Source organism: Phyllobates terribilis, unplaced genomic scaffold (assembly GCF_046119375.1).
Source record: "Phyllobates terribilis strain yellow unplaced genomic scaffold, ASM4611937v1 Scaffold_9__5_contigs__length_417890890, whole genome shotgun sequence".
Lineage (NCBI taxonomy): Eukaryota > Metazoa > Chordata > Amphibia > Anura > Dendrobatidae > Phyllobates > Phyllobates terribilis.
The window spans coordinates 380,324,169-380,351,802 of NW_027362769.1; the positions used below are offsets into that span (position 1 = coordinate 380,324,169).

The 27,634-nt window shown below is 42.5% G+C and overlaps 1 protein-coding gene across 1 annotated transcript in view; it reads right to left on the minus strand.

The window, feature by feature from the left end:
- MYO15A (myosin XVA) overlaps window positions 1–27,634 on the minus strand; it is a 99,798-nt gene that overhangs the window by 54,136 nt on the left and 18,028 nt on the right. The window contains exons 2-21 of the mRNA XM_073648475.1: window positions 21,292–21,374; window positions 21,122–21,185; window positions 18,751–18,860; window positions 15,828–15,902; window positions 15,652–15,742; window positions 13,054–13,157; window positions 12,916–12,979; window positions 12,686–12,799; window positions 10,373–10,534; window positions 9,072–9,185; window positions 8,934–8,992; window positions 8,713–8,836; window positions 7,827–7,922; window positions 7,305–7,436; window positions 6,930–7,055; window positions 6,405–6,482; window positions 6,110–6,264; window positions 5,774–5,819; window positions 4,081–4,205; window positions 3,690–3,810 (exon numbers count right to left, since the gene is read on the minus strand). Coding sequence (XP_073504576.1) covers window positions 3,690–3,810; window positions 4,081–4,205; window positions 5,774–5,819; window positions 6,110–6,264; window positions 6,405–6,482; window positions 6,930–7,055; window positions 7,305–7,436; window positions 7,827–7,922; window positions 8,713–8,836; window positions 8,934–8,992; window positions 9,072–9,185; window positions 10,373–10,534; window positions 12,686–12,799; window positions 12,916–12,979; window positions 13,054–13,157; window positions 15,652–15,742; window positions 15,828–15,902; window positions 18,751–18,860; window positions 21,122–21,185; window positions 21,292–21,374 — 2,043 coding nt within the window. The remainder of the gene's footprint in view (window positions 1–3,689; window positions 3,811–4,080; window positions 4,206–5,773; window positions 5,820–6,109; window positions 6,265–6,404; window positions 6,483–6,929; window positions 7,056–7,304; window positions 7,437–7,826; window positions 7,923–8,712; window positions 8,837–8,933; window positions 8,993–9,071; window positions 9,186–10,372; window positions 10,535–12,685; window positions 12,800–12,915; window positions 12,980–13,053; window positions 13,158–15,651; window positions 15,743–15,827; window positions 15,903–18,750; window positions 18,861–21,121; window positions 21,186–21,291; window positions 21,375–27,634) is intronic.

Sequence of the window (27,634 nt, forward strand, 5' to 3'; positions counted from 1 at the left end):
AGATGAGGAGGGTTAGTAGATGAGGAGTGACTAATAGATGAGGAGGGGCTAATATATGAGGAGGGTTAATAGATGAGGAGGGGCTAATATATGAGGAGGGTTAATAGATGTGGAGTGGCTAATAGATGAGGAGGGGCTAATAGTTGAGGAGTGGCTAATAGATGAGGAGGGTTAATAGATGAGGAGGGGCTAATAGATGAGGAGGGGCTAATAGTTGAGGAGTGGCTAATAGATGAGGAGGGGCTAATAGATGAGGAGGGTTAATAGATGAGGAGGGGCTAATATATGAGGAGGGTTAATAGATGAGGAGGGGCTAATAGATGAGTAGGGTTAATAGATGATGAGTGGCTAATAGATGAGGAGGGGCTAATAGTTGAGGAGGGTTAATAGATGAGGAGTGGCTAATATATGAGGAGGGTTAATAGATGTGGAGGGGCTAATAGATGAGGAGTGGCTAATAGATGAGGAGGGGCTAATAGATGAGGAGGGGCTAATAGTTGAGGAGTGGCTAATAGATGATGAGTGGCTAATAGATGAGGAGGGGCTAATATATGAGGAGGGTTAATAGATGAGGAGGGGCTAATATATGAGGAGGGTTAATAGATGTGGAGTGGCTAATAGATGAGGAGTGGCTAATAGATGAGGAGGGGTTAATAGATGAGGAGTGGCTAATAGATGATGAGAGGCTAATAGATGAGGAGGGGTTAATAGATGAGGAGGGGCTAATAGATGATGAGAGGCTAATAGATGAGGAGGGGTTAATAGATGAGGAGGGGCTAATATATGAGGAGGGTTAATAGATGAGGAGGGGCTAATAGATGATGAGAGGCTAATAGATGAGGAGGGGTTAATAGATGAGGAGGGGCTAATATATGAGGAGGGTTAATAGATGAGGAGGGGCTAATAGATGAGGAGGGGCTAATAGATGAGGAGTGGCTAATAGATGAGGAGGGTTAATAGATGAGGAGTGGCTAATAGATGAGGAGGGGCTAATAGATGAGGAGGGTTAATAGATGAGGAGGGTTAATAGATGAGGAGGGGCTAATAGATGAGGAGGGGCTAATAGATGAGGAGGGTTAATAGATGAGGAGTGGCTAATAGATGAGGAGGGGCTAATATATGAGGAGGGTTAATAGATGAGGAGGGGCTAATATATGAGGAGGGTTAATAGATGTGGAGGGGCTAATAGATGAGGAGGGGCTAATAGTTGAGGAGTGGCTAATAGATGAGGAGGGTTAATAGATGAGGAGGGGCTAATAGATGAGGAGGGTTAATAGATGAGGAGGGGCTAATAGATGAGGAGGGTTAATAGATGATGAGTGGCTAATAGATGAGGAGGGGCTAATATATGAGGAGGGTTAATAGATGAGGAGGGGCTAATATATGAGGAGTGGCTAATAGATGAGGAGGGTTAATAGATGAGGAGTGGCTAATAGATGAGGAGGGTTAATAGATGATGAGTGGCTAATAGATGAGGAGGGGCTAATATATGAGGAGGGTTAATAGATGAGGAGGGGCTAATATATGAGGAGGGTTAATAGATGTGGAGGGGCTAATAGATGAGGAGTGGCTAATAGATGAGGAGGGTTAATAGATGAGGAGGGGCTAATAGATGAGGAGTGGCTAATAGATGAGGAGGGGCTAATAGATGAGGAGGGGCTAATAGATGAGGAGGGGCTAATAGATGAGGTGGGGTTAATAGATGAGAAGGGGCTAATAGTTGAGGAGTGGCTAATAGATGATGAGTGGCTAATAGATGAGGAGGGGCTAATAGATGTGGAGGGGCTAATAGATGAGGAGGGGCTAATAGATGAGGAGGGGCTAGTAGATGAGGAGGGGTTAATAGATGTGGAGGGGCTAATAGATGAGGAGGGGCTAATAGATGAGGAGTGGCTAATAGATGAGGAGGGGCTAATAGATGAGGAGTGGCTAATAGATGAGGAGTGGCTAATAGGTTAGGAATGGCTAATAGATGAGGAGTGGCTAATAGATGAGGAGGGTTAATAGATGAGGAGGGGCTAATAGATGAGGAGGGTTAATAGATGAGGAGGGGCTAATATATGAGGAGGGTTAATAGATGAGGAGGGGCTAATATATGAGGAGTGGCTAATAGATGAGGAGGGTTAATAGATGAGGAGTGGCTAATAGATGAGGAGGGTTAATAGATGATGAGTGGCTAATAGATGAGGAGGGGCTAATATATGAGGAGGGTTAATAGATGAGGAGGGGCTAATATATGAGGAGGGTTAATAGATGTGGAGGGGCTAATAGATGAGGAGTGGCTAATAGATGAGGAGGGTTAATAGATGAGGAGGGGCTAATAGATGAGGAGGGGCTAATAGATGAGGAGGGGCTAATAGATGAGGTGGGGTTAATAGATGAGAAGGGGCTAATAGATGAGGAGGGGCTAATAGATGAGGTGGGGTTAATAGATGAGAAGGGGCTAATAGTTGAGGAGTGGCTAATAGATGATGAGTGGCTAATAGATGAGGAGGGGCTAATAGATGTGGAGGGGCTAATAGATGAGGAGGGGCTAATAGATGAGGAGGGGCTAGTAGATGAGGAGGGGTTAATAGATGTGGAGGGGCTAATAGATGAGGAGGGGCTAATAGATGAGGAGTGGCTAATAGATGAGGAGGGGCTAATAGATGAGGAGTGGCTAATAGATGAGGAGTGGCTAATAGGTTAGGAATGGCTAATAGATGAGGAGTGGCTAATAGATGAGGAGGGGCTAATAGGTTAGGAATGGCTAATAGATGAGGAGGGGCTAATAGATGAGGAGTGGCTAATAGATGAGGAGGGGCTAATAGATGAGGAGGGGCTAGTAGATGAGGAGGGGCTAATAGATGAGGAGGGGCTAATAGATGAGGAAGGGCTAATAGATGAGGAGTGGCTAATAGATGAGGAGTGGCTAACAGATGAGGGGCTAATAGATGAGGAGGGGCTAATAGATGAGGAGGGGCTAATAGATGAGGAGTGGCTAATAGATGAGGAGGGGCTAATAGATGAGGGGTGGCTAATAGATGAGGAGTGGTTAATAGATGAGGAGGGGCTAATAGATGAGGAGGGGCTAATAGGTTAGGAATGGCTAATAGATGAAGAGGGACTAATAGATGATGAGGGGCTAATAGATGATGAGGGGCTAATAGGTTAGGAATGGCTAATAGATGAGGAGGGGCTAATAGGTTAGGAATGGCTAATAGATGAGGACGGGCTAATAGGTTAGGAATGGCTAATAGATGAGGAGGGGCTAATAGGTTAGGAATCGCTAATAGATGAGGAGGGGCTAATAGATGAGGAGGGGCTAATAGATGAGGAGGGGCTAATACGTTTGGAATGGCTAATAGATGAGGAGGGGTTAATAGATGAGGAGGGGCTAATAGGTTAGGAATCGCTAATAGATGAGGAGGGGCTAATAGATGAGGAGGGGCTAATAGGTTAGGAATCGCTAATAGATGAGGAGGGGCTAATATATGAGGAGGGGCTAATAGATGAGAGGCTAATAGATGATAAGTAGCTTATAAACAAGAAGGGGCTAATAGATTAAACAGAGCTAATACATGATGAGGGGCTAATACATGAGGCGGGCTAATGGCTGTAGGGTCAGCTTCGGCAGGTTTGTAGTCACAGCTCTTACCATCTTACCATCAGTAAGTAGAATAGGTAGGAAAAGTAACGTAAAGAGTCACCTTGCTGACCCCGATGCAGTACATGGAGGGGTGAACAGATGGACATAGTTTCCTTAGCACAGTGACACATATAGGGCCATCCGCACGGATATTGCGTCCCAGGTCCATGACACAGCGATACCTGGAGATGAAATCCATGTTTAGATATTTACTTTGCGGCTTCTATAATTACTGTCGCTTGTCTGACACTGGAGGCTTCTAATAAATGAGCGAACCTGAAATTCATCCTCTTTAGATACGTACCAGCTCTGATAGACTATAGTGGTGGCCGGTATCTATGCAATGAGCAGAAACCTAGAAAATTCCTGCATTCTTGACGATATTTACCAAGAAGTAAATTGGAAAGTTGCATGTTGGAACAACCCCTTTAAATCCTTCAATACCTCCTTACCTACTAAGAAATATATGGAAAGGAATCCGGACCGGGAATCCTTCTTTACGGATTCTGATGGTTTCTAGAATACCGGAGTACTTCAGCTGACTGATCACAATGTCGGCTTCAAACAGGCAAGGTTCCTAGGAGGAAACAGATCTGTGCAGGAGCCCATATACAGATGACATACAGCAGGTATATGTTTCTACTGTACACATGTTACCTTAAAGGGGGTTACCAGGTTTGAATTGGATAAACCATCAATGTGTAATCGGTGTGAGGTCTGACACCCCTAACTATCAGCACACTATACATTGTAGTATTCTAGCCCTGCCTCACCCACCCAAACACAGAGTGATAGACACATACCTTCCAGGATACAAACTAATACATGGAAAGCTGTCAGTTACTCTGTGTAAGTGGGGAAAGCAGGACTCACAGGCTTTCTCTGAGTGGGAGGGGTAAGCGGGACTCACAGGTTTTCTCTATGAGTGGGAGGGGTAAGCAGGACTCACAGGCTTTCTCTATGAGTGGGAGGGGGAAGCAGGACTCACAGGCTCTCTCTATGAGTGGGAGGAGGAAGAAGGACTAACAGGCTTTCTCTATGAGTGGGAGGGGGAAGAAGGACTCACAGGCTTTCTCTATGAGTGGGAGGAGGAAGAAGGACTCACAGGCTTTTTCTATAAGTGGGAGGGGGAAGAAGGACTCACAGGCTTTCTCTATGAATGAGAGGGGGAGAAGGATCACAGGCTTTTTCTATGAGTGGGAGGAGGAAGAAGGACTCACAGGCTTTCTCTATGAGTGGGAAGAGGTAGAAGGACTCACAGGCTTTCTCTATGAGTGGGAGGGGGAGAAGTAACACAGGCTTTCTCTATGAGTGGGAGGGGGAGAAGGATCACAGGCTTTCTCTATGAGTGGGAGGAGGAAGAAGGACTCACAGGCTTTCTCTATGAGTGGGAGGGGTAGAAGGATCACAGGCTTTTTCTATGAGTGGGAAGGGTAGAAGGATCACAGACTTTTTCTATGAGTGGGTGGGGGAAGAAGGACTCACAGTCTTGTTTTGAGTGGGAGGGGTAAGCAGGACTCACGGGCTTTATCTATGAGTGGGTGAAGCAGAACTCACAGGCTTTCTCTATGAGTGTGAAGTGGGGAAGGACTCACAGGCTTTCTTTATGAGTGGGTGAGTGAAGCAGGACTCACAGTCTTTCTCTATGAGTGGGAGGGGTGAGAAGGACTCACAGGCTTTCTCTATGAGTGGGAGAGGGGAGAAGGACTTATACGCTTTATTTAAGAGTGGGTGGGTAAATCAGGACTCCCAAGCTTTTTCTATGAGTGGCAGGGAAGCAGGACTCACAGGCTTTCTCTATAAGTGGACGGGGGAAGCAGGACTCACAGGCTTTCTCTATGAGTTGGAGGGGTAAGCAGGACTCACAGGCTTTCTCTATGAGTGTGAGGGGTAAGCAGGACTCACAGGCTTTCTTTGAGTGGGCAGGGGGAAGCAGGACTCACCGTCTTTCTTTATGAGTGGGCGGGGGGAAGCAGGACTCACAGTCTTTCTTTATGAGTGGGCGGGGGAAGGACTCACAGTCTTTCTTTATGAGTGGGTGGGGGGAAGCAGGACTCACAGACTATCTCAATAAATTCAGGCAGCATTTAAATAGTTTTAAGCAATACTAGGATCATTTATACCAATGTTTCATATTTCGCTCACCTTTTTGCTATTAGGTTTGAGGCACCGGACAAAAAATGGATTACACCTGTAAGGAAAATATATATATTTCTTATAATGGGACTATGATTCATCAGTGACTATAGTGTTCCCTCTATGCTATGGAGAAGCAGAGCTAATGCTGCTCTACAATGTGAGGAATGTGACAAATAGCACCCCAGATCTCAGCTTCCTGAACAACAAGGGTGACGTGAGACACAGCAGAGCAGATGGGAGTAAAAAAAAAAGAGGGAACACAAGTCATGTCAGGTATGTGTAGATGCTAAAACATCAGCGCTGTGGCAGAGAACCCCTTTAGGTGACACATATGCTTCATACCTCTCCATCTTCTCCACCAGTTCCAGGAGGGATTGCTGGAACTTTGCAGCTACTGTTTGGGCCTTGATCTTCCGCGTGACGGTACTGCTTTTACCCATCATGCTTTTCTGCTGAGCCAGCACCTGAGCATGGCTGAAAAACAGATTGGCCAGCACCTGAGGGAGCGAAGAAGGCGAAACCGGGTATCAATGGAAATATTCCTATTTTTGTCTCAGTAAATTCCAATTCCTGCAACAATGTTAACAGGTCACATAATGACCAGATTGATTAGTACGTCCTCACCCAATATCCTTACCTTAATTTTACTGTTTACGAAAAGGTCCAGGACGTCCTGTCTCACTTGGTCGTAGTTTTTATCCAAGAATTTGTGGACCTGAAATTAGGACATAATTTTAATATATCATGAAGATCTGTTAAAAAACTATATGGGACTACAATCCCCATCATGCTGTTGAGCTTAGCCAAGCTAGTGTATCTACAGTAATCCTATACTGGGTGATACTGAATCAGTGTATCTATGCCTATACTCTGTGATAATGTATTGTTGTATCTAAGCCTTTCATGTTTCATACTATCTCGTTGTATCTAATCCTATCATGTCTGATGTTGTCTTGTATCTAGGTCTACCATGTATGATACAGTCTCAGTGTATCTAAGCCTTTCATGTATATTACTGTCCCATGAAATCTAAACCTATCATGTGCGATACCCATTATGTGAATCTAAGCCGTGTATCTAAAAAACACAAAAAATGATATTTCTATGCTTGCAATGCTCCCCGTGGTGCAGCCGGATGTTGGATGGGTATAGTAGGACATACCTGGTATGTAACCTTCCCAGCAAAATGCTTGATCCCGAATTCCGGGAGCGGCATCTTCGGCTTGCAGTACAGCTCGTTGGTGCCATGGTGGTAGTGACACTTCTGGAGAAAGGTGTGATCTGTGGCCTGAACGACAAGGGTGAGTGCAGGATATACATATTACTAAGTGGTAGCGGTGAGGTGCGGGAGGGTCGGGAGATGGAGGGGCAGTGCAGACCACCCCCCTTCTTCCCATTAAATGCCATTAAATAGCCAGGGAATTACATCCCATCACAATTATGTTTTTCTTTATGGATCCCTTGCATAGAATCTGCCTTTTTTTTCAGTTCTATGAAAACCAGATAATTCCTTTAAAATGTCATTATGCCTTATTACCTGGGGAAAGCCGCTCTGGTCATCCAAGATCCGAAGAATTCCATAAGGCTTCTGAGAAATAAGATCTATACAGGACTGGTTATCCACAAAGGAAATTTCCCTCCAGTCGATCTGCTCACGGATGTATTCCTCCTGTTGGTGCATAATGGTGATGAATGCCGAAGAATGACGTAAATAATTGGGTATTTTCTATGCAATCCACGGGGTACCCCTTTAAAAAAAGTTTTTCATAATTTTCTACATTTTTACATTTGTCCTGAGCGTGCAATAATAAATTGCATATAATCACCTATCAATCCTCCGCTGCTCCTTCCGGGACTCCCACCACCGTTCTATTCTCCTACTGATTGGCAACAGTGGTCACGTGCAGACAGCAGTTGGAGAGTAGACAGGTAGGGCACATGGCCAGTGGTATGAAGGAGCTGCGGGGTATTGATAGCTGGCATACTCAGGCCATATGTAAAATACATGAATGGGGTGGAAAACCCCTTTAAATGTGAACCTGTCGCCTGTCTCACTCACCTGCTCCTCTTTGAACACGATCTTGTTGAAGAAGAACTGCAGATATTCGTTTGCGTAGTTGATGCACAATTGTTCGAAGCTGTTAAAGTTCAGATCCTGTGGGTTAATTAAAGGACGGGATTATTATAGGGCCGGAGCAATAATGAGGCACATACGGGAATCAAGGACCACATTGGTCCCGGACTCTTAACATGGACTCTAGGGGTCCAGCAGAAGAGAAACATTAGTATGAAATCTCCCCATGAGATGTTCGAGGCGCTCACAAGTTTATGTGCGCTCTCCATGATGCTACAACCAAGATGGCTACGGATCAGGAATTATTTGGGATATTTCATACTTGTCAACTCGGATCAAGGAGAGACATCCCGACACCTGGAGAAGTTGGCAAATATCCTGGGCACTGCCAAAAACTCCAGGAGGCATTTCCAAAAGATTCATGCATGGAAGTGGTGTGGCCGGAAATGGGAGAAAATGTTTCAACAGCGAGTAGGACAATGGGGATTTCGAGGACGGGAGACTGAGGAAATTCTGGTGATAAATTGTCGATAATTGTTGTATGAACGTTTGACAACTTATTCCTAATGACTCTCGGTATAGATGCATGATCACATTGCCAGAATGTGCACGTGTTCTCTGAAAGAAGATGGGAGTGAGCTACAGCCAAACATCTAGTTTAGCAACGACTTTTGCTCCTAGAGAACAAAAGATCAGGCATGATGACATCCAGCATGCACTATCCTTTTTTTAGGCTTTCTCATAGGCCAAATGCTCTCATGTATATAGTGCCAAAATGTGTACGTCACCCTAACACAGGAGGATGACCTCCGTGCAAAAAAGGGATGCACGGAGATGAACAAATCAGGCAAGTACTGAACAAATCCATTACCTCAAAGCCATAAATGTCCAGTATGGCAATGGACAGGGCGTCTTGTTTGGGGTAGACCAGCTTGTTAATTCTATCTGTCAGCCAGCTGAAGAGCAGGGAGTATAAAATCTTGGCAATTGCATCTCTGTAATAAATAATAAAATGTTCTGATCAATCTCCAGATTATCCCTCCGTCCTAACACGGGCTCTCATTCACTGTCTTGCCGTAAATTTCTGCCCACCTGGCATCAACAGCACTTTCCACCGTCAGAGGGGTGAAGATCTTCTCTCTCATGGTTTCCTGCAAAAAACAAGAACATGAGTCGGATCTGTCTCCCTGTTGCGGGATTTATCCCAATTACCTGCAGGGTCATACTTACAGTCACTTTGTATGTGATGGCTTTCTGGAGACCCTCGTGGGATATCTGTAGTAGTTCGGACACCACTCGTATCTCGCTTGCACTCACAACTGAAGCCACCTCCTGGGATTCAGTCTGGAAGAAAGTATCGCTAGGTCAGCGCTGGACAGCTCAGCACCAACCCTGATATTCGACATTGCTGACCTATTATGGTATAACCATCATTACTTCTCAGAAAGTCAAAAAGTCACGGTCTCTTGGAGCACTGTCAACACATCTGCCAGAACGTCTACCTGTCCTGTGGTGTGAATCAAATCAAGACCTATTTTATCAAGCATCAAAGATTAACAGATTAATATAATAACTCTAACATCCTAGTGCAGATCCATGACACATTAACCTGCAACAGGAATCCAACTGTGTGTCATGCTATGTGACGTAAACTAACCTTGAATCCATCTTGAACCACTATTGCCTATGTGATTGGAAGCAGATCTGCGGCAAATCCAATGACAATCTGCATTCAATGCATATGAATGGGGATTTTGCAAACCCATCTACATGCACTGAGAAAAAAAGTATGGATTTTTGCATACAAGTAATAGAAAATAAATAGCATGCTACTTATTTCCATAGATCTGCACAGAAAAACTGGAGGATCAGCCCCATATGGATTAACACTACTCAGTGGGCTTGTTAGAGCACCCAATCTGCTCCACAAAGGGTCACCTCTTCAGATCGTGGTCAGTAGGTACACCCGGAGAGCACACACTTAAGTGTCAGGTCAATATGGCTCCGAGGGAAGTCCCAGAATCAGTTCATAACGTGATAGACGTGCAATTCCAAGAAATGAGCAAGAATCGTTTTTTTCTCCAAGGGTAAAAAAAAGAAAAGTCACAGTCTCTTTTAATACCATCAACATCTGCACATCTGCGGTGTGAATCTATTCTATAGAGATTAATATGATAACTAATATAATGACATCCTCATCCGGATTCATGGCACATCCAACTGTGTCAGCCCCAGATCCTTTAGTAATTTGCACATGTTAACCTTGACCAATATTGGGCCATTTTTACATGGTCAAAATTCATATTTTTTGCACCATTCAAGAGAAAAAAATTGCACAGAATAATGAATGTGGTGCAGGTTTTGCACGGAAATAAGATTAGCTCCATGGAATGACAATAAAGCTAATCCACATGCAAATCTGACAAGTGTGGACGTAGCCACCGATGCATGGCGTCCTTAGAAAAACTCCACCGGTGGATTATAAAGCCCCAGGAAGGCAAACGTTAACATTTTTATTTATTGGTTCTTACCTCATATTTCTCAAAATAGACATTCCCCAAATGCAGGATAGAAGAGAGGATTCGAAAGATGCTGTCCTGATCCTCTGTGGTGAAGCTGAGAGATTCCATGGCATTCAGGAGTCTTCGGAAATCCTCGGCGTCACTTTTAGAGGGAATCTCACAGTTACCTCCCTAAATATGGAGACAGTCAACAATTCTGATATCCGACTGCAAACAGGAATGTGAATGTTCTTCTACATGATCAGATTCTTATTCTTGACCATAGGGGGCGGTATTGTATAGATAATTTTGTCCAGATAGTAACATTACCGTTATGTGTCCAAGTTCACCCCTTTAATGGCCTACATTTAGGGTAATCAAAAACAAAAATCTTTGCCTCACATGGAAAACATTTCTTACCCCACAAATATCTTTAGGCTATGTGCCCACGTTGCGGAAAATTTGCGCTTCATTTCTGCATGTCCTTTCCCGGAAAAACGCATGCGGAATTTCGCAAGCGTTTATCGCGCGTTTTTCGACATGCGGAATTGCCTTGCGCTTTTTATTGCATTGAAAAGGCAATTCCGCATGCGGAAACGCAAAATTAATTGACATGCTGCGGATTTTTGTGCGCATCAAAAACGCTGCGGAAAAATCCGCAGCATGGGCATAGAACTTGCGGATTCTCATTGGGGACCATGGGGTGCGGATTACCTAGCGTTTTACAAGCGTTTCCGCTGCGGAAATTCCGCATCAAATACGCTTGTAAAACGCTACGTGGGCACATACCCTTAGTCTTTAATTATATGATTTTTTTTTCTATGTCATCAGTTTTGCAATTATATCCTTTCATAGTGGACCTGCTGTTCTTACTGTAGAGAACCCTTTCCCCAAAAAGGACCAGAAATCATGACATTAAAACAGATATAACAAAAAGACACCAAGATGTTTTTTTGGGAATTCACACAAAATATTGTACAAAAGAGTGGACAAAAAAAAGAAAATTCCATCCCCAACAGGAAAGGACAAGTCGGACTACAGTAAAAATAAACAAATGGGAATATAGTAAAATGTTTAAAAATAGGTAACCTTATTTGGGTTTAAAGTGGTTGTCCAGGATTTTGATATTGATAACCTATCATTATTTCTGTTTAAGCTCTGATATATCAGTCATTGCTGTTCCAGCTCTGCTGCAACAGTTATCGCTGATTCATCTCTGCTACATCAGTCTTGCTGCTCCTGTTCTGATATATCAATTATCACCTTTCCAGATCTGTTACATCAGTCATCGCTGTTCCAGCTCTGCTATATTACTCATCGCTGTTCCAACTCTGCTACATCAGTCATCACTGCTCCAGCTCTGCTGCATCAGTAATAGCTGCTCTAGATCTACTACATCAGTCATCGCTGTTCTATTCCAGCTCTGCTACATCAGTCATTGCTGTTCCAGCTCTGCTACATCAGTCATTGCTGTTCCAGCTCTGCTACATCACATCAGTCATTGCAGTTCCAGCTCTGCTACATCAGTCATTGCAGTTCCAGCTCTGCTACATCAGTCATTGCAGTTCCAGCTCGCTACATCAGTCATTGCTGTTCCAGCTCTACTACATCAGTCATTGCTGTTCCAGCTCTGCTACATCCATCTTCGCTGTTCCAGCTCTGCTATATCCATCTTCGCTGTTCCAGCCCTGCTTTACCAATTCAGCATCTCCTCTACAGCCTGTAACACAAGACCATTTCATACCGACCTAACAGTCTTGCTGCACCGGTGCCAACTTTCCATTTTGTTCAAGAACTGATCATTCAAAACATATGCTTCCAGGATCTTCCTCACTAGGTAAGACATAACATCCATCCTTAGAATAGGTTATCAATGTTGGATCAGTGGGAATCCGACACCGGACAACCCCACTGACTAGCAGGTCCAGCAATGTCCAGAAATAAGTATTGTACAGAGGCAGAAAAGAGCGGCTCTGTACACTGTGTAGTGGCCGTTCTCAGATACTCCAGCTCAGCTCGTATTTAAGTGAATGGGAGAAAGATGCGGTACCAGGATCCTGCCACTACACAGGGCATAAGTCCATAAGTCAGTGAGGAGTAAATGGGTATTCCCAACATCCATAAACGGCTGGTAGATGTGAATCCCACCTATGTGGAGAGCGGGGGTCTCTCGCCCTTGTGATGTGGATATTTGCTGTCACATCTGGGATTGGAATGAATGGAGAGATGACAACTCGTGTGTTTGGCTGTTTCCCTAATTCCCATAGAAGTAACAGGAGACGCATACACGGAAACACGCTGTGGGGTCACTTTCTATCCGCCCGGACCTTTGGCGCACTGTACCTGATTCAGGTAGTAATATGTTTCAGCATCCTGTAGGTAAAACGCCTGCTTCTGCTGAGAGGGGAGACCAGCCAACATCTCATAGAAAATGTGGTAATTCCTCTCATTTTTGGCCTGAAAATAAAAAATAAAAAAATGGATAAAAAGAAATTGCATGTAATTGTTGGGCCCCCAGTCGAAGGGCTCCGGAGCTTCACAAATGGCAGCAGGATGGGGCAGAGGTGACTTACCTGAAATACAATTCTGGATTTTTCAAGCAGGTATTGGGATGTTATGGCACCACATATCACACCCCTATAGAGGAAGCAACATGTCAGTATACGGGACAGTGAATATGCTGGATGTCATCCTGCCTGTGTAATACTCACTCTTCCAGATAAATTTCCACAAATTTTCCAAACCGGCTGGAATTATCATTCCGGACTGTTTTGGCATTTCCGAAAGATTCCAGCAGAGGCGTCGCCTCTAAAATCTGCACAGCGAAAGAGGGAAATGAGAAATGTAGGATCCAAATAGATAGAGAGATAGATAATATATAGATAGATAGATAGATAGATAGATAGATAATAGATTCTACATAATAGATAGAAAGATAATAGATGATAGATAATAGATAGATAATAGATAGATGATAGATAATAGATCGATAGATGATAGATAGATGATAGATAGATAAATAGATAATAGATAGATGATAGATAATAGATAGACGATAGATAGATGATAGATAATAGATAGATAATAGATAGATGATAGATAGATGATAGATAATAGATAGATAGATAATAGATAGATAATAGATAATTAATTAATAGATGGATAATAGATGGATAGATAATAGATATATATAGATAGATGATTGATAGATAGATAATAGATAGATGATAGATAGATAGATGATAGATAATAGATAGATAATAGATAGATAATAGATAATTAATTAATAGATGGATAATAGATGGATAGATAATAGATATATATAGATAGATGATTGATAGATAGATAGATAATAGATAGATGATAGATAGATAGATGATAGATAATAGATAGATAATAGATAGATAATAGATAGATAATAGATAATTAATTAATAGATGGATAATAGATGGATAGATAATAGATATATATAGATAGATGATAGATAGATAATAGAGAGATAGATAAATATTAGATAGATGATAGATAGATAGAGAGATAGATGATAGATAATAGATGATAGATAGATAGAGAGATAGATGATAGATAATAGATAGATAATAGATACATAATAGATAGATGATAGATAGACGATAGATAGATGATAGATAATAGATAGATAGATAATAGATAGATAATAGATAATTAATTATTAGATGGATAATAGATAGATAGATAATAGATATATATAGATAGATGATAGATAGATAGATAATAGAGAGATAGATAAATAATAGATAGATGATAGATAGATAGAGAGATAGATGATAGATAATAGATGATAGATAGAGAGATAGATGATAGATAATAGATAGATAATAGATACATAATAGATAGATGATAGATAGACGATAGATAGATGATAGATAATAGATAGCTAGATAATAGATAGATAATAGATAATTAATTAATAGATGGATAATAGATGGATAGATAATAGATATATATAGATAGATGATTGATAGATAGATAATAGATAGAGAGATAGATGATAGATAATAGATAGATGATAGATAATAGAGAAATAATAGATACATAATAGATAGATGATAGATAGACGATAGATAGATGATAGATAATAGATAGATGATAGATAATAGATAGATGATAGATAATAGATAGATGATAGATAATAGAGAGAATAGATAGATAATAATAGATAATAGATAGATAATAGATAATTAATTAATAGATGGATAATAGATGGATAGATAATAGATATATATAGATAGATGATAGATAGATAGATAATAGATAGATGATAGATAGATAGAGAGATAGATAGATAATAGATAGAGAGATAGACGATAGATAATAGATAGATAATAGATAGATGATAGATAATAGAGAGAATAGATAGATAATAATAGATGATAGATAATAGATAGATAATAGATAATTAATTAATAGATGGATAATAGATGGATAGATAATAGATATATATAGATAGATGATAGATAGATAGATAATAGAGAGATAGATAAATAATAGATAGATGATAGATAGATAGAGAGATAGATGATAGATAATAGATGATAGATAGATAGAGAGATAGATGATAGATAATAGATAGATAATAGATAGATAATAGATAGATGATAGATAGATAATAGATAATTAATTAATAGATGGATAATAGATGGATAGATAATAGATATATATATAGATAGATGATAGATAGATAGATAATAGATAGATAGAGAGATAGATAGATAATAGATAGATGATAGATAGATAGAGAGATAGATGATAGATAATAGATAGATAATAGATACATAATAGATAGATGATAGATAGACGATAGATAGATAATAGATAGATGATAGATAATAGATCGATACAGTAGATCTCAATCTCTAGGTAACAATTGAGTATATAACATGCAGTACCTCTATCTGTGAAATCCAGTAAAATATGGATACAAAAAGGAGTAAGATGTGATTAGATGATCATATATTAATGATATAATAATATTTATCTTTATTTTCGCACATTAATAACCGGCTGTTGTTCCTGGGCAGCTTATGACTGAGGTTACACATAGTCTTATTACACAGGGTTTATCACACAGGGTTTATATTGGTCCATACAAGCTCTGGGGTCTGATCCATTACTGACGTGTAATAGATAATACTTGAAACCTTGTGAACTCAAGAAATAATAACCTGGCAACAGATGCAAGGGTCCTCCGGTATATAGGGGGTAACATCCTCGTACATGCGGCAATGATGCGAGTTGGTGCTAATAATGGTATTATTTTGATTTCTCACCTGGTTGGTCACTCCGCGCCTCTGATTAACCGCCACCAGGTAACGCAGGACCAGCTTAGTGGCTTCTGTTTTACCAGATCCGCTCTCACCACTAATGATAAGAAATAAATTAATTATACAATAATTAAAAAAAGAACTCACACGATAAGTCGCCTTCACGGTAAATCTCAGCTCACCTAATGATAATACACTGGTTGTGTTTGGCATCCATCAGTTTGGTGTAGGCTACGTTTGCAATTGCAAAAAGGTGCCTGAGAATAAAAAACAAAAAAAAACTACTTCACAGTGACTGTGTCATAAATCTATCCAGGGAGTTCAGTTCATCATTATCCCCTGCATAGTCATCGAGGTACATGATGCATATGTGACTGCCTGCAGCTACTACCTCAAATTTTACTGTATAGTATACAGCAGTATACAGCTAGTGCCCTCTAGTGGTGGCTGCAAATAGAAATCGTTTTATCATTTCACTGGATTGGGAGCTCAGTAACAGAAATGTCCTATAGACTATATCATTAATGTATGAATATATATATATATACAGTACAGACCAAAAGTTTGGACACACCTTCTCATTTAAAGATTTTTCTGTATTTTCATAACTATGAAAATTGTACATTCACATTGAAGGCATCAAAACTATGAATTAACACATGTGGAATTATATACTTAACAAAAAAGTGTGAAACAACTGAAAATATGTCTTATATTCTAGGTTCTTCAAAGTAGCCACCTTTTGCTTTGATGACTGCTTTGCACACTCTTGGCATTCTCTTGATGAGCTTCAAGAGGCAGTCACCGGAAATGGTTCTCACTTCACGGGTGTGCACTGTCAGGTTTAATAAGTGGGATTTCTTGCCTTATAAATGGGGTTGGGACCATCAGTTGTGTTGTGCAGAACTCTGGTGGATACACAGCTGATAGTCCTACTGAATAGGCTGTTAAAATTTGTATTATGGCAAGAAAAAAGCAGCTCAGTAAAGAAAAATGAGTGGCCATCATTACTTTAAAAAATGAAGGTCAGTCAGTCCGAAAAATTGGGAAAACTTTGAAAGTGTCCCCAAGTGCAGTTGCAAAAACCATCAATCGCTACAAAGAAACTGGCTCACATGAGGACCGCCCCAGGAAAGGAAGACCAAGAGTCACCTTTGCTTCTGAGGATAAGATTATCCGAGTCACCAGCCTCAGAAATCGCAGGTTAACAGCAGCTCAGATTAGAGACCAGGTCAATGCCAGAGTTCTAGCAGCAGACACATCTCTTCAACAACTGTTAAGAGGAGACTTTGTGCAGCTGGCCTTCATGGTAAAATAGCTGCTAGGAAACCACTGCTAAGGACAGGCAACAAGCAGAAGAGACTTGTTTGGGCTAAAGAACACAAGAAATGGACATTAGACCAGTGGAAATCTGTGCTTTGGTCTGATGAGTCCAAATTTGAGATCTTTGGTTCCAACCACCGTGTCTTTGTGCAACGCAGAAAAGGTGAACGGATGGACTCTACATGCCTGGTTCCCACTGTGAAGCATGGAGGAGGAGGTGTGATGGTGTGGGGGTGCTTTGCTGGTGACACTGTTCGGGATTTATTCAAAATTGAAGGCATACTGAATCAGCATGGCTACCACAGCAACTTGCAGGGGCATGCTATTCCATCCGGTTTGCGTTTAGTTGGACCATCATTTATATTTCAACAGGACAATGACCCCAAACATACCTCCAGGCTGTGTAAGGGCTATTTGACCAAGAGGGAGAGTGATGGGGTGCTACGCCAGATGACCTGGCCTCCAGTCACCAGACCTGAACCCAATCGAGATGGTTTGGGGTGAGCTGGACCGCAGAGTGAAGACAAAAGGGTCAACAAGTGCTAAGCATCTCTGGGAACTCCTTCAAGATTGTTGGAAGACCATTTCCGGTGACTACCTCTTGAAGCTCATCAAGAGAATGCCAAGAGTGTGCAAAGCAGTCATCAAAGCAAAAGGTGGCTACTTTGAAGAACCTAGAATATAAGACATATTTTCAGTTGTTTCACACTTTTTTGTTAAGTATATAATTCCACATGTGTTAATTCATAGTTTTGATGTCTTCAGTGTGAATGTGCAATTTCCATAGTCAAGAAAATACAGAAAAATCTTTAAATGAGAAGGTGTGTCCAAACTTTTGGTCTGTACTGTATATATATATATATATATATATATAATCATACATGAATGCAAGATCACAGTAAGGCAACACATAGGTCTGCATAGGGACTGTGTACACAAAACAGTAGGAAATTCCTAATAGAGATTATTGGCAAAGTTACATAGTTTTGTTTTTCTTTACAGGTATTGGAACAATAACAATGTTATAAAAAGGTATAACATATACAGTAAAAGTACAAGAGATGTTTATACTATTTGCATCAGGGACTATTGTTCAGGGGCTGATGAAAACATCTGCAGTAGATTTCACTTGCCTGGATATTGCTGCGCTGATTTCACCTCCACTACATTTAAAGGGGTAAAAAATCCTCCACTGAAACTGACACGCCATGTAGTTTACAATCCGCACCGTGCAGAAAATTTTGTGCAGCTTTTTGATGAGATTTATGTCATTCACTTTCTTGCCAATGTTTTCGGCAATGTGCGAATTTGGGCTTAATAGGAAGGACATCGCACATGTAATCTGCATAGCTCGGCCCTAAATAACAGCCCATAGACGTTCCTAAAAGTCGCAGCTGATTTTTTTTTTCTGAAAATCCAAAGCGAACCTGAGTGTTATCCTGTGGGTTCATATAGATTTTCATTTCTGCAATGAAAATCTGTAGTGAAAATCAAGAGCTGAAATTGCCGAGCTGCTGATTTCAAAATCTGCATTGTAGGTCAATTTTCCAAGTGAAAAATTTACTTGGCTGCTACTATAGTCCTCAATGTGTGGATTTAGCCTTAATAGGAGAAACTATGCACCTTGGCTGTGGATATCTGGGCTTCTTCTCATGGCCCATAAACAGTACGGGCAAAGCCAACGTGGGACAGAAGAAATCTGCTGCTGATTTTGCATCTGATTGCAGCACTCGTCTATAGGAGTATGTACAAGATGAGAGATGAGGAGTATAGATAACTTACGGGGCAGTTTCCCCCAAGGCTTTCCCTTCGTAATACAAGACATGGTCCGTCCCATAAATATTCAGCAGCCTGTATGGGTTTAATGACAGGAGGATGCTACCGATGTAAGTCTAAGAAAGAAGGAAAAGAGATAGACTTATTACTATATTCTTAAAGAAAACTTTAACTATTAAAGGAGTTGTCTGGTGAAAACAAGTTATCACCTATCCACAGGACAGGTGACAACATATTGATCAGTGGGGGTCCAACTACTGGTATCAGTACTGATTGCCAGAATGGGGCGCTATTACCCCGTTAGAATGACTGCAGGTGCAATGCTGCTTACACAGCTGTCCCAGGTCTGGGCTCTGCTCCCTTCACCCAGGTCCATTAAACTTTCTTGTGCTCCACGTCATGCTTTGCAGGTGGCCCGGCATGCTCCTATGTGATCATCTACCTAGGCCTATATAAGGCCTCCCAAGACACACACCTGTGTGCCTCATGGACCTCTGCTACCTGTCTGGGTTCTCCAGGACCTCAGCTACCTGTCTGCGGTCTCCAGGACCTCTGCTACCTGTCTGCGGTCTCCAGGACCTCTGCTACCTGTCTGCGGTCTCCAGGACCTCTGCTACCTGTCTGCGGTCTCCAGGACCTCTGCTACCTGTCTGCTGTCTCCAGGATCACTGCTATCTGTCTGTGGTCTCCAGGACTTCTGCTACCTGACTACGGTCTCAAGAGCCTCTGCTGCCAGTCTGCGGTCTCCAGAGCCTCTGCTACCTGTCTGCGATCTGCAGGACCTCTGCTACCTATCTGCGATCTGCAGGACCTCTGCTACCTGTCTGCGATCTGCAGGACCTTGCTACCTGTCTGCGGTCTCCAGGACCTCAGCTACCTGTCTGCGGTCTCCAGGACCTTGCTACCTGTCTGCGGTCTCCAGGACCTCAGCTACCTGTCTGCGGTCTCCAGAGCTTCTGCTACCTGTCTGCGGTCTCCAGAGCTTCTGCTACCTGTCTGCGGTCTCCAGGACCTCTGCTACCTGTCTACGGTCTCCAGGACCTTGCTACCTGTCTACGGTCTCCAGGATCTCTGCTACCTGTCTGCGGCTCTCCAGGATCTCTGCTACCTGTCTGCGGTCTCCAGAGCTTCTGCTACCTGTCTGCGGTCTCCAGGACCTCTGCTACCTGTCTGCGGTCTCCAGGACCTCTGCTACCTGTCTGCGGTCTCCAGGACCTCTGCTACCTGTCTGCGGTCTCCAGGACCTCTGCTACCTGTCTGCGGTCTCCAGGACCTCTGCTACCTGTCTGCGGTCTCCAGGACCTCTGCTACCTGTCTGCGGTCTCCAGGACCTCTGCTACCTGTCTGCGGTCTCCAGGACCTCTGCTACCTGTCTGCGGTCTCCAGGACCTCTGCTACCTGTCTGCGGTCTCCAGGACCTCTGCTACCTGTCTGCGGTCTCCAGGACCTCTGCTACCTGTCTGCGGTCTCCAGGACCTCTGCTACCTGTCTGCGGTCTCCAGGACCTCTGCTACCTGTCTGCGGTCTCCAGGACCTCTGCTACCTGTCTGCGGTCTCCAGGACCTCTGCTACCTGTCTGCGGTCTCCAGGACCTCTGCTACCTGTCTGCGGTCTCCAGGACCTCTGCTACCTGTCTGCGGTCTCCAGGACCTCTGCTACCTGTCTGCGGTCTCCAGGACCTCTGCTACCTGTCTGCGGTCTCCAGGACCTCTGCTACCTGTCTGCGGTCTCCAGGACCTCTGCTATCTGTCTTTGTTCTCCAGGACTTCTGCTACCTGACTACGGTCTCAAGAGCCTCTGCTGCCTGACTGCGATCTGCAGGACCTCTGCTACCTGTCTGCGATCTGCAGGACCTCTGCTACCTGTCTGCGATCTGCAGGACCTCTGCTACCTGTCTGCGATCTGCAGGGACCTCTGCTACCTGCCTGCGGTCTCCAGGATCTCTGCTACCTGTCTGCGGTCTCCAGAGCTTCTGCTACCTGTCTGCGGTCTGCAGGACCTCTGCTACCCGTCTACGATTTCCAGGACCTCTGCTACCTGTTCCCGGACTCCTGTCTGTCTGCAGTCTCCTGTACTTCTGCTACCTGTTTTCCGAATGGCTCAGCTGCCTGATGCACCAACGCCCATGGCCCATGTGCCCACCCGGACCTTGGGCTTTGAGGATCCACCTCACCTGGTGAGCCTAACAAGAATGAATGGAGTGGCAATCAGGCATCCTACTAGCTGCTCCATTTTGCAATGGGAATTAAAGTCCCCCATTATGCGGGCCCGACCAGGCGCCCACCGACCAGGCACCGATCATTAAGTTATCACCTATCCTGTGGACAGTTAATTCACTGGAGAACCCCTTTAGAATCTCAGAGGACGCCATACTCACATATATCAGCTCTCGCTCAAACCTTTTTCTCAGGTTTTGGAGGACCGATGCTTCCTGTAAGTCCCTGCAAAATGACAATGGATACTTCACACCCAATATACAATGTTACATGCAGAATGTTGAAAACATAAAGTAACTTTGCAGCAAACCCATCATATGATGATACTCACTCCAGCTGCGTCATGTCCTGCACCCCATTCTCATCCTGCCCTTGGCTTGGCCCCGTGTTCTGAGGGCTCCTCATGGGTTGCATCTTGGGTAAACCAACAAAAATGTCAGAAATTGACCAGAATCTTCTGCAAGTTGCGTAGGACAAACCCTTTTAAGGCATTTTGGACTTACCATATGATTGTCTGAACTGTGGTCTATTCTATTTCTTAGGACGGTCAAATAAGGGGGCACTGCTGCACCCCCCATAACCTCCTTATGTGCAAAATGCAGTTAATAAGATTACATGTTCAACATCATCACAAAAAGAAATATAGGAAATGAACTTAAGTGTATCCTAAGACAAACGGCATATATGCCCCTTATTAACTCTACTGGAACACTCTCTGGAAAAAAATGGGAGACCTCCTTGAGTCCTACAAGAGCCGGACAATCTCCAATGTGCCACTTCTCTAAAAAAAAAAAAAAAAAAAAAGCAACTTTATATATATACTGTGTATATATATATACAGTGCCTACAAGTAGTATTCAACCCCCTGCAGATTTAGCTGGTTGACACATGCGGAATTAACTTGGCATTGTGACATTTGTACTGTAGATCAGCCTGGAAGTGGGAAATGCACTGCAGCAATTTTTTTTTTTTTTTTTTTTTTTTTAAAACGTTAAAAGTTAATTCAGAGTGTCATTTATTATTCAACCCCTCAAACCACAAGAATTCGGTTTGGTCCCCCTAATGTATTAAGAAGTAGTTCAGGCACCAAGAATAATGAGCTTCACATGTGTGGATTAAAGATCTCTTTTGCCAGCCTTTTCTGACTATTTAAGACCCTCCCCAAACTTGTGAACAGCACTCAGACATGGTCAACATGGGAAAGACAAAGGAGCATTCCAAGGCCATCAGAGACAAGATCGTGGAGGGTCACAAGGCTGGCAAGGGGTACAAAACCCTTTCCAAGGAGTTGGGCCTACCTGTCTCCACGGTTGGGAGCATCATCCGTAAGTGGAAGGCTTATGGAACTACTGTTAGCCTTCCACGGCCTGGACAGCCTTTGAAAGTGTCCTCCCGTGCCGAGGCCAGGCTTGTCCGAAGAGTCAAGGCTAACCCAAGGACAACAAGGAAGGAGCTCCGGGAAGATCTCATGGCAGTGGGGACATTGGTTTCAGTCAATACCATAAGTAACGTACTCCACCGCAATGGTCTCCGTTCCAGACGAGCCTGTATGGTACCTTTACTTTCAAAGCGTCATGTCAAGGCTCGTCTACAGTTTGCTCATGATCACTTGGAGGACTCTGAGACAGACTGGTTCAAGGTTCTATGGTCTGATGAGACCAAGATCGAGATCTTTGGTGCCAACCACACACGTGACGTTTGGAGACTGGATGGCACTGCATACGACCCCAAGAATACCATCCCTACAGTCAAGCATTGTGGTGGCAGCATCATGCTGTGGGGCTGTTTCTCAGCCAAGGGGCCTGGCCATCTGGTCCGCATCCATGGGAAGATGGATAGCACGGCCTACCTGGAGATTTTGGCCAAGAACCTCCGCTCCTCCATCAAGGATCTTAAGATGGGTCGTAATTTCATCTTCCAACAAGACAACGACCCAAAGCACACAGCCAAGAAAACCAAGGCCTGGTTCAAGAGGGAAAAAGTCAAGGTGTTGGAGTGGCCTAGTCAGTCTCCTGACCTTAACCCAATTGAAAACTTGTGGAAGGAGCTCAAGAATAAAGTCCACATGAGACACCCAAAGAACCTAGATAACTTGGAGAAGATCTGCATGGAGGAGTGGGCCAATAGAAATCCACAGACCTGTGCCGGCCTGATCAGGTCTTATAAAAGACGATTATTAGCTGTAATTGCAAACAAGGGTTATTCCACAAAATATTAAACATAGGGGTTGAATAATAATTGACCCACACTTTTATGTTTAAAATTTAATAAAATTCAACTGAGCAAAATAACTTTTAGGTTTGTAAGATTTATGCTTCTGTTCATAAAACCTACTCTCATTTGCAGTTTGAAGGCTCTAACTTATTTGCATCTTATCAAACCAGCTAAATCTGCAGGGGGTTGAATACTACTTGTAGGCACTGTATATATAAACTTCCTTTAAGGAGCACCGAGCACCAAAAGAGCTGCCAAGAACGAAGCAAATAGCTGCAAGGATCTTGTGTCTCGTGTGACTTGCTGTTTCTTTGCAGGATCTACTTACCCCGTGCGGGTTTATTTAACATGCAGTGCACAGAACGATGGACGTGCACAACTGGAATGTCTCTTTAATAAACTTTTGGCTGACAACTTTGTACAATAGTACATTTCTCATTAAGACATAGGGATTACATATTCCTTGGACAGGATCAGCAAGAGTTTATACTAGTTGTCACCACAAAAAGCTATGGAAATACCTAATATACAATAACAAGGAAATCCTCCATCACTCAAGAGCAAGAAAAATAAAATTTGCATGCAGTGTCGTCACAGTGTAATTGCCTCTTGGGATCAGAGACCCGGCCTCACGCCACTAGACTAAGGACATTTGCTAATATGGTGCAATATGGGGCTAATATAGGGCACTTTTGGGGTTCTTTGGATCCCCAATTTGAATAATTTTGTCATGTCTCTTTAAAGGGATTGTTCCATCTGCATTTGCCCTCCTTAAATCACAGCTGCATTGCAAGGAAGTGAGGGTGCTGATGTCCTTTAGGTCTCTCCAGGCAGTGGCAGTGGTAGTGTGGTGTGGGCCAGGGGGGTGCTTGCCAATTAGCACCTTCAAGAGTTCAGTGAGTGCCTGCCTGGAGCTGCTTGTGCAAAGTGCAGCAGTGAAGATGAATTTGTCATCAGCTCCTGCACTCTGCATAGGCAGCAACCGAAATGACAAAGCTTAGCATGAGAAACTAAGGTTTAGAATTTGCTTAGGGTTAGGCTTAAAGGAGTTATCCAGTCTTAAGCTACAAATCTGCACTGCGTGCTGTGTGGATTTTCCGGTGCCAGCCCTGGGAGCAGGCCATTATGTGACCGCAAGTATGTGATTTGTATACTTCCGGCCACATTCCGACTATACTCTTCCAACCTCGCTCCATACACTTGCATTGAGCGAGGCCGGATACAGTCTAGTCGGCATGTGACTGCATGTATGCAAATCACATACTTGTGATCATGCACACGCCGCTCCTAACATCGCAGAATCCTCATAACCTACAAGCCTGCACTGCATGCTAAGACCAGATAACCCCTTTAAGACTAGGGTTAGTCTTAGGGCTAGAGATTGGGTTGGGTTTAGGGTTAAATTCATGGGTTAAAGGTAGCAAAATACTTGCTACCAACTCAAGCTGCATCACTGTCTCCAGGATAAAGTTTTGGGGACTACTTGCAGTTTTCTGCCCCCAACTACTAGTAATGTATAATACACCCCCGAACAATCAAGTCCCTTTCGGTCTTGGTTGCTCGTACATTCAGCGAGTGCTTTATACATTGCACCTTATTAGTAAACGTCCCTCACTGAAAATGAAGTTTCTCCTAATATGTGACGTTTTTTGACTTTGTTCACACTGTCATTATTTGGTGCACATTTTTCAGAACTGCGTTATAGTTTGCCGTCCAAAATTTGTTCTTAAGACATAAAAAAAATGCACCAAAACCCTTATGCTTTCCCATGTACAATAAAACAATAAAATCCACTTGATCCAGTAATTCTGATAAAATAATGAATAATCTCTAAATATATTTACGGTAATCATTTTTTTTATACAAATTTTTATTGGATTGGGAGAATTTCGACTCGGAAATATAATTTCCATCGTCCCATTTCTGACCGTTTTATCATCCAGAATGTTTGATAATCCTGAAGGTTTTTCGTTCTTGTTTGGTGCTAGTTGGATTCAAAGGATTTTAGGACATGGGAAAGCATGAGGAGTGGTTTTAAATATACTGATATACCCTTGATATTTGGCATCTGTAAGATAATAAACGCTTCCACCTCATAGCAGAGCAGCAATAATTACTGCAATGATCACTCGTTTATCTGTGAGGAGGATAATAGATGCAGAGTATGGAGTATGCCAAATGTAGGGGGACATCGACCAGCAACACAGGGATGCAAAGGTATCCTAAAGCTCACCATGTACCAGTCCCACAGCTGCATCATAGCAATATATAATGTACATAAGCATATTCATAACTTATATAAGCTGTACATATACAATCATTCACCTGGAAGTACCCAGGATATACCAGCATGGTCCATATCACTATACACAAGATTTATAACTTACACCAGCTGTACATATAGAATTATATACAGGAGATGCCCAGGTTATACCAGCTGTACATATATAAGTATATACAGGAGATGCCCAGGTTATACCAGGTGTACATATATAATTCTATACAGGAGATACCCAGGTTATACAGCTGTTCATATATAATTATACACAGGAGATATCCAGGTTATACCAGCTGTACATATATAATTATATACAGGAGATACCCAGGTTATACCAGCTGTACATATATAATTATATACAGGAGATACCCAGGTTATACAGCTGTTCATATATAATTATATACAGGAGATGCCCAGGTTATAACAGCTGTACATATATAATTATGTACAAGAGATGCCCAGGTTATACCAGGTGTACATATATAATTCTATACAGGAGATACCCAGGTTATACAGCTGTTCATATATAATTATACACAGGAGATATCCAGGTTATACCAGCTGTACATATATAATTATATACAGGAGATGCCCAGGTTATACCAGCTGTACATATATAATTATATACAGGAGATACCCAGGTTATACAGCTGTTCATATATAATTATATACAGGAGATGCCCAGGTTATAACAGCTGTACATATATAATTATGTACAAGAGATGCCCAGGTTATACCAGCTGTACATATATAATTATATACAGGGGATGCCCAGGTTATACCAGGTGTACATATATAACTATATACAGGAGATATCCAGATTACACCAGCTGTACATATATAACTATATACAGGAGATACCCAGGTTATACCAGCTGTACATATATAATTATATACAGGAGATACCCAGGTTATACCAGCTGTACATATATAATTATATACAGGAGATGCCCAGGTTATACCAGATGTACATATATAATTATATACAGGAGATGCCCAGGTTATACCAGCTGTACATATACAGTGGTGGCCAAAAGTATTGGCACCCCTGCAATTCTGTCAGATAATACTCAGTTTCTTCCTGAAAATAATTGCAATCACAAATTCTTAGGTATTATTATCTTCATTTAATTTGTCTTCAAAGAAAAAACACAAAAAGAATTGTCCTAAAGCCAAATTGGATATAATTCCACACCAAACCTAAAAAAGGGGGTGGACAAAAGTATTGGCACTGTTTGAAAAATCATGTGATGCTTCTCTAATTCGTGTAATTAACAGCACCTGTAACTTACCTGTGGCACCTAACAGGTGTTTGCAATAACTAAATCACACTTGCAGCCAGTTAACATAGATTAAAGTTGACTCAACCTCTGTCCTGTGTCCTTGTGTGTACCACATTGAGCATGGAGAAAAGAAAGATGACCAAAGAACTGTCTGAGGACTTGAGAAACCAAATTGTGAGGAAGCATGAGCAATCTCCAGGCTACAAGTCCATCTCCAAAGACCTGAATGTTCCTGTGTCTTCCGTGCGCAGTGTCATCAAGAAGTTTAAAGCCCATGGCACTGTGGCTAACCTCCCTAGATGTGGACGGAAAAGAAAAATTGACGAGAGATTTCAACGCAAGATTGTGCGGATGGTGGATAAAGAACCTCGACTAACATCCAAACAAGTTCAAGCTGCCCTGCAGTCCGAGGGTACAACAGTGTCAACCCGTACTATCCGTCGGCGTCTGAATGAAAAGGGACTGTATGGTAGGATACCCAGGAAGACCCCACTTCTTACCCCGAGACATAAAAAAGCCAGGCTGGAGTTTGCCAAAACTTACCTGAGAAAGCCTAAAACGTTTTGGAAGAATGTTCTCTGGTCAGATGAGACAAAAGTAGAGCTTTTGGGCAAAAAGCATCAACATAGAGTGTACAGGAAAAAAAAAGAGGCATTCAAAGAAAAGAACACGGTCCCTACAGTCAAACATGACGGAGGTTCCCTGATGTTTTGGGGTTGCTTTGCTGCCTCTGGCACTGGACTGCTTGACCGTGTGCATGGAATTATGAAGTCTGAAGACTACCAACAAATTTTGCAGCATAATGTAGGGACCAGTGTGAGAAAGCTGGGTCTCCCTCAGAGGTCATTGGTCTTCCAGCAGGACATTGACCCAAAACACACTTCCAAAAGCACTATAAA